The 8435-nt window shown below is 38.9% G+C and overlaps 1 protein-coding gene across 1 annotated transcript; it reads right to left on the reverse strand.

Moving 5' to 3' along the window:
* Window positions 1-6099: 6099 nt before the first annotated feature.
* LOC145995110 (uncharacterized) lies at window positions 6100-7224 on the reverse strand. Its single transcript, XM_083131647.1, has one exon. It carries the CDS (start codon window positions 7222-7224, stop codon window positions 6100-6102), a length of 1125 nt encoding a protein of 374 aa, XP_082987773.1.
* Window positions 7225-8435: the final 1211 nt, after the last annotated feature.

Below are 8435 nucleotides of genomic sequence, written 5' to 3' on the forward strand. Positions count from 1 at the left end.
CCCCCCTCCCCAGGAAAGGAAAATTTTCAGTTTGCACTAGATAAAATTAGGTTCTTGTCTGCTTGAATAATGTGACGATAATTTAAGGAGATACAATTATCGAGGCAAGACGAAGAATGTTCTATAACCCTGTTATTGTTAATAGCTCGTATCCAAGGTGGGGATCAGGTGTCTCGACCCCCCCCCCCAGGAAATGTTTCAGTTTACACTAGATAAAATTAGGTATTTGTCTTCTTGAATAATATGACGATAATTTAAGGAGAAATTATTGTCGAGACAAGACAAAGAATGTTCTATAACCCTCTTATTATTAATAGCGCGTATCCAAAGTGGGAATCAGGGGGCTCGAGGTGCCCCCCACCTTCAGAAATTTTTTCTGTTTACATTAAATAAAATTAGGATTTTGGCTTCTTGAATAATGTGATGATAATTTGAGAGAAATAATTATCAAGAAAAGACGGAGAATGTTCTATAACCCTGTTATTGTTACTAGCGCGTATCCAAGGTGGGAATCAGGTGGCTCGAGCCCCCCTCCCCAGGATAGGAAAATTTTTAGTTTGCACTAGATAAAATTAGGTTCTTTTCTGCTTTGAATAATGTGACGATAATTTAAGGAGACACAATTATCGAGGCAAGACGAAGAATGTTCTATAACCCTGTTATTGTTAATAGCGCGTATCCAAGGTGGGAATCAGGGGGCTCGAGCCTCCGCCCCACACACACACACACACCTTCAGGAAATATTTCTGTTTACATTAGATAAAATAAGGATTTTTGCTTCTTGAATAATGTGTCGATGATTTAAGGGGAGGAATACTTATCAAGGCAAGACGGAGAATGTTCTATAACCCTGTTGTTGATAATATTGCACGTAAACTTTTTTTGAGCTTTCAGTATTGTCGCAGCAAACTTGAGCACTATGTAGAGACTTGTCAGTATTTGGAAGCTGCACAGCAAAGGTATCGCCACACGTAGACCGATTCGTTGTAATTTTTAATCTCTGGAAGGCGCGAGAGGGAATATTCTTGAATAAGTGGAGTCGAACTACTGGCAATATTTATAAATCGTTTATCTGCGCAACGTTCTAGAATATACTGAGGATATAAATATGCGTTAATTAGAACCATTCCCAAATAGAAATTCTTTGACCGAACCTTGGATCCAATGAGAAAAATGGCGTGTCTCTGACATCATTTCCTTTTAAGCGTTCAATTCAAGGACTTGTTCATGATTTATTTGATCGTGTTAAAGGTGCTTTACTTCAGTCTCTAATACGAAATTATAAAAACTTCTGGTGAGTTGATTTTTAAAAACGTGTCCGAGATAAAGAGTGGCGTGCCAACGATTTTCGGCAGGGAGAGGGGTTACGCATACTATTTTTGGTGGTCAGTCCTCATTTTGCCATATTTTCCTGTTTTTGACGTTCTTTTTTTAAGGACTGTGTCAAATGGGGTTATGACCCCACCAACCTTCCCTTGGGCACATCCCTGAAGATACCTAAATGAGTAAGCATTTGATCATATTGGGAGAAGAAACATTAGATGTGTTTAGAAAGGAAGGGTTTTCACTGTGCAATAATTGTTTCGCGATCCAGCTGTATCCTATAGAAGACTTCCTTTGTTTCGTGCCGATATATGACAAGACTGCGGAAGCTGTGAGAGACAATTTTGAACACTTGCGAATGCTTAGGCCTGAATATGAACAATTTGGTGGGTTTCGGCTTTTAAAAGAGTTGCAAACAGAGGAGGACAAGACACATTAGTGGTGTTCAGGCTCGAATCAGAGATAAATATTCGAGAACTGTCTGCGTCCAGTTCGCAGCACACAGTTTGAATCTCGTGTTGTCGAGTGGATTGATTGTCCATCCCGTGCATGTGTAAAAGCTTCGTAAAAACACTTTTGGTTACCTGGTACACAGATGTTTTGATGCCTGACGAGAAGAAATGGACGAACACACATACTAAGATGGTTAATTGAAACTGAGGAGTCGAGTGGTAAAAAAATGTTCCGATTTCACGTTCTGATTAAAATCACAGCCTTAAACAGTGGTGACGATTTAGGGGATAGTTGCTCCCTATTTTTATGCCTCCATACTATCGCCACTTAATCCTAAGCCTTGCTTGTCTAACAAGAGAAAGTAAACTTTCCTTGCACCCCCCCCCCCCCCCCCCAGGTTTTGGAACCAAATTGCCACCACTGACCTTAAACATATAATTGTGAGGAAACATATAATTGTGAGGTTCTATCTATACCCCTTAAAAAAATTGTGTTCAGCCCCCCCCGAAAGGAATTCCTGGATACGTGCCTGATGTAGATATCATCAAAGATGGATAGGTCGAGGCAGGCCGCAACTTCGCAAACTCTACACAGGGAAGCACAAGTCTCCTCATTCCATTGCTGTTATTGGCTGATTACGGCATGACGTCATTCGTTCTGGCAGAACGCGTAGAACCACGTGCTCGTTGGATCCTACTTCAGCAGAATTTTTACACTGGCGTGCACGGCAGAAGACGGTAGAAAATCAACATCTTGTTAATAAACGTGGGCGGTCACATTGGCACATTAGAGAATAGTTTTTATGCTTCCCTTTATTTATTTATTTATTTATTTATTTATTTATTCCTTGTTTTGGATGGCGAAGTTAAGGCACAAGCCTTTTCTTCCACTTAACCATCTCTACATTACATTTTATAAATTGATTTTTATAGCTAACTGTATGTTAAATATATAAAAACTAAATATTTAAGATACCAAGAAATGAAATCTATAAAAAACTAAGAACATTGAGATACAAAAAAAAGAAAAACACAAGAAAAAATAAAAGAGAAAGACGCAAAAAACATAAAAAATAAAGACAAAAATACATACACACTAAGTAAAAAAATTACACGTAAAACATAAACACACACGCAACAAACATAGTCAAATTACAGAAAAAGTCGGTGGGTGTTGGTCCTACCAGTTTACACGAAGGTTTAATTTTATTTCCCTGTTTTCAGTTCTGGTAAGTTGACTCCAGAAGATGATTTGTTAATTTTGATTTGAATTGGAGAAGAGAAGAAGAGTTTCTTATGTCGTTGGGGAGGTCGTTTCACGCTCTGGTAGCAGTGACCGTTAAGGAATTTCCATAAAACGTTGTCTTGTGGGAGGGAATGGCCAGCAGAGAGTTGTCTCTCGAACGGGTGGCAAAGATGTGTGCTGAACTTAGGGGTTGAAATCGAGAAAGTAGGTAGGACGGCTCTCGTGAGTTTACTATTTTGTAGAGCGCTGTAAGAGCGTGAAAGCGGCGGCGAGTAGAAAGGTCGAACCAGCCTAGGTCCTTGAAAGCCGGGGTCAGGTGGTCAAAAAATTTGATATTATAAATGTAGCGCACACATGCATTTTGTATTCGCTGTAGACGTCTTGCTAGTTCACTGTTGAGGTCAATATATGTCAAGTCACAGTAGTCTATATGAGACAGAACTAAGGACTCCACGAGTGTTTTTTTTTTACTTCTTGTAGTAAAATATTTTTAAGGCGGTACAGCGAGTGTAATGCTGCGTAGGATTTTTTACATATGGTCTTCACATGGTCACTCCTTAGTATAATAATTAATATTAATTTTATTTCGTCATAGTATGGTCAACATTCATTACAGCAGGTTCTTCTTTCCAGTGTTAATTCTTGTCTAAATAATTTATGATAGCAATATGAAGGGATTTATAATCATAATATAATAATGAATTGTCTTTATTAAGCGGGCGAGGTTCAGCCTAGAGCTGTTCTGCCACCTAACCCTTGTCAATACCCTTACATGTGAATGTAATGATTACATTTCGTATCCTAAGTTGTTCTAAAATCAAATGTGCATTTAAATAGTAGTAAAATTTAATAATTGTTATTAAATAATAACAGCAGTGCTCCACATATCACTGTGTACGTAAGAATGGTTTGCATTCTGTATACAGCAATATGGAATGTCAGATAATACTGATGATTTTTGCAGTTCATATGAGGGGGTAAATTAATTTGTGTGACAGGGATTCGCTCAGTCTGAGCCGTAGAAATAGCTTTCCGTGCTTGATACAAATGCCATTCTCGTGGATTAAACTACAAAGCTCCTACTGCAGCAACAGATCTCTTCGTTCTCGTACAAACCAAATATGCAGTTGTCATTATTTCTTTCCTTTTTATCGGTAATTTACAATGTGTTTCTGTATGTAGTCGATTGAGGGTAATTATTATGGATTAGAGAATACCGCGAATGATATTTCTAAAGAAAATATTACAAAAATTACGTGTGCTTTAATTGGTTGATTTTGTTTATTTTACTTCGCTTTTCTGCCACTTTTGGCGAATCGCGAAGATGAGAATGAGTGAAGATTTGATGAAATTGATGAAGGAACACTCACAGAAAACACCCAAGTCCAGGTTTGATTCGAATTCAGGATCTCTGGCGTCGTAGCGTGGCGTGATTACCACTCCGCCACAAAGGTCGGCTGTGTGCTTGAAATAAAACGTACTACGAAATATTGGACAATATAATAACATTATTTTTTAACACTGAGAATATATTTATGTCTCGTAATACTTCATATCACTTTTCCCAAATTTTCAAACTCCTTTAGGCATGTTATCATTAGTCGTTACTTGGTATCTTGTATACGACATTATTAAAAGGAGAAAGAAAAAGGAAAACAGAGAAGTGGAAGAGGAAGGGATTATCTATGAAGTGAAATGTAAAGAATGTCAGAGTGTGTACATAGGAGAAACGAAAAAGAGGCTGAAAGACAGTTTGAAACAACATAGGGATGGTGTACGACTTAAGAGAGAGAGAAATGCGATATTTAAACACACGAGAGAAATAGGACATGACATACAGTGGGATGAGGCTAAACAGATAGGAAGGGAGAAGAGAATACTAGTGAGAAAATGGAAGGAGGCCAAGGAAATAGAGAAGAAAGGTGAAGAAGATACAGTGAACTGGAATGGGGGACTGAAGTTAAACAACGAATGGAAGAAGGTGTTAGAAAGAGTGGAAAGGACAAGAGAGAAAGAGGAGAGAAGAAGGAAGAAGAATGAAGGAAAAAGAGCGTGAGATAAAGAGTCCAACCACATTCTATATGGAAGTAAATATGTTTAGTCTTTTAGGTGAAAGTACAGTTGACAAGGGAGAGCCACCTGCTAGAATGTTCCAAAACAACTTTCTAATAGTCTGGAGGGGAGTAATGTTTGTGTATATATGTCATCCTGTTTTTGTATCTTGTTACATTTGTACTTGGTGCAGAGTCTGAAGAAGATCTTGCTAGAAGGTTGAAACGTTACGTTTAGTTTATGTTTTATAATAAAATAAATTACTGCCTTGGTCAGCATATTGAGTTTATCATGACATTATTAAGTACAATTATACACAAAAACTCTTTTCAAAGAGCACAATAAACTTGTTGCTTGGGCTCGGTGCGACTGCCTTTCAGTCCCCCTCAGTAGCTGCGGTTTTGTCATCAACAGACTCAAGCATCTTGAGCAACGAAATAAATTTTCATACCTGCCAGGCATGAATTTATTCCTTGCCTTATAAAACGTAATAATCAATTTTGAAGTAATATATTCCATTCTGTTCTCAACCCTAATATTTCTCTGAGTTTTCCAGAATGCTCATTTTTTCCAGAGTACTCAATACACAGTACACCGCAACTCGATATTTATTTTACAATGATCTCCTCAATTTCCTCTCAGAAGAAAGAACTGATTTTGATCGAAAAATGAAGAAAGCACATTTTGTAATGTCTATTGTGATTCGCTTCTATTGAAATATTGAGAAAAGTAGGACACGAACTGAAGCTAACAATTCTTGCGATAAGTCAAACTGCTACTTCGGGGTGTTAATGAAATATTTGTAAAATTTTATCAGCACTTAACAGACCAAAAGGAGAAAAAAATCTACTCATGTATACCATGTGTGTATGCTACAGACAGTGCTTCTTTCAGAAAATTTGCTCCGGGGGGCATTCCAGAGAACCGGGAGGGCGTCTGACTTCAATACATTCTGCAATCTTGATAACTGGGTCATTGATTATTGCCTGAATATCGTGCAAAATATTTTCCTTATTAGGCGACTTCCTAAACAGCTTGTAAATGTATTTCAAAACATGGAATTTTTTTTTCCTTTTGGTTTTTAGTCCTGCAGGAAGCCGCTGCAAGGGACAAAATGTGCGCTATACAGTGCATATACAGAATCTCTTTGTGAGCCTTTTCCGAAAGCTTCTTTCTCACACCTCCAATATTTCCAGCCATATTTGAGACACCATCAAAGCCGAAAGCAACAATATCATCGTATTTTAAATCAAGAGCAGCAAGCTCTTCGTCAATAGTATTTGCAGTAGTTTCTGCCCTTCCATTAGGAATTTTGACTATTGACAAAAACTTTTCCACGGGGACCTTATCCTCAACAACTCTGAACATTATACTTAACTCCGTTTCATTTATCAAGGAGACACTTTCATCTACCAAAATGGAGAACTTGTTTTTCAACGTTTTCTTCAGTTCCTCCCTCAATACTTCGCCCAAACACACCAGCAATTCACATGCTGTGCCCTTGCTGCTGTAATTCGATCTGTCATTCAGAGCTTCTCTCCACACCTTAAATTCATCACTAATTTGATCCAGAATACTTTTTTCAATGATGCTTTCATATTTAGTAGTGAAAGCTACTTCTTCCTTCACCAAAAAGTACAAGCCCCTGCAAAATAGATTCAAACATTTTCTTTTTAACACTCTTTCACTTTCACTCTGTTGAACAACTTGAGCATAAGCGGGTTTTTTCATAGCCTGTCTTTTGAGGTTTTCCATTTGTACACTTACAGTATGAGCTGAAGAGAGTTCATGTTTCTCTAATTTCCCATTTTTTCCCAAAGCTTTTCTGAAAGATGTAAATGGAGCAGTTATGAACACGCCACCTGTCCTTTGCAGAACTTTTGCGTCATTCTTCATGAAATTTTGGCATAGTTTACAAAACGCGCCTCCTTTTTCTTCACTATACTCCACTTCCAGCCAACTGCACCTTTCTTCCCACTCTTTGTTGTAGTGATGTTCTTCTTTTGCACCTGATGATTTCAAAGGATGCAGGTTGGAACTGGAAGATCCCACGGTAGACTGTGTTGAAGGAGACGCGCCTACAACTTCCCGCGATTTCTTGCTAGGTCCTGTCGCTGAAACACTAAAATAAGATTCTATTGTTCTCTTCATTCTTTTTTTGTCGTGCAGGAAAGAACCGTAATATCCCACTGCAACTGCAATGCAGCTCAAATGCGTCTCTTCTTTTGTGGACCACCACTTGTCTGTAACGTTTACATTCTCGAAGGCACAAAAAAGCAATGCGGTAGCTAGATTCTAACAATCGCATAAAGATTATTTTTTTTGAACTCAACACTTTTCAGTCAGTCCACCTTTGACTCAACAATCGATATTCTTAACGTTTACAAATATACTGTTGTGTGTCAATTACAAAGAAAATATCGCGTCCGCTTTGATGACAACGAGTCGGCGCTTTTGGTGTGGAAAGCACTACTGCACATTCGCGATGGGAGAGAAGAGATATGGCTAGTACGGTTGCCAGTTTTATTCTGCTTCTTCTGTAAGATTGGACAAGTGTGGGCGATGTTATTTACAGAGGGAAATATAAAGGCAAGAATATTCGCCACACAAAGTAATGCCAGAGAGGATTATAGTAATGCGGTCCGATGCGAGGGAAACAACGGTAGCAGAAAAGTTTTATACTTTGGTTTTGTTGTACAATTTTGTCCGGGGGGCGCCCCGGAAGAAACACTGGCTACAGATGTGAAAACTGTGCAATATCTAAATGCCCAAAGATGTTCTTATAATTTGTTTCATGCAGACAAAGGAATGTCTGCACATTATACAGGTGAACAGAAACTATAGGGACAAACTTCAGGAGGTGATTCCTGACAGGAAAAGGAACAAAAAAGTTCATATCAACATATGTCCGGAAACGCATATTTTCCAAGGTAGATGTCACTGAAAAACGACATCATCCTCTCATAACAACACTCACAGTGTGTTTTTTTGTGTTGTAGATTGTGTGATTAGAGCTACGTCGAAGCACCATGGTCCGTTATTCATACCAGGAACAAGCCGAGATGGTTTTCGTATACGGTGAAGTAGATGGAAAAGGTCGAGAGGCCACGTACCCGGACAGACAGCACCACTGGGGCCTTTCATACAGGCGAATATGGAGGGCGGCCGCTGCATGTGCGTACACCAGATCTGGAGGAACATGTGCTACACGATATTGAGAACAACCCCAGTACAAGCTCCAGACAAGTGGCCCGCCAGCATGGTGTAAGCCAAGCGACGGTGTTGTGTATCCTGCATGAAAACCGCTACTATCCCTATCACCTGCAACGTGTGCAGATATTATCACCAGCGGAATTTCCTCC

Source organism: Lepisma saccharinum, chromosome 11 (assembly GCF_977018435.1).
Source record: "Lepisma saccharinum chromosome 11, izLepSacc3.1, whole genome shotgun sequence".
NCBI lineage: Eukaryota > Metazoa > Arthropoda > Insecta > Zygentoma > Lepismatidae > Lepisma > Lepisma saccharinum.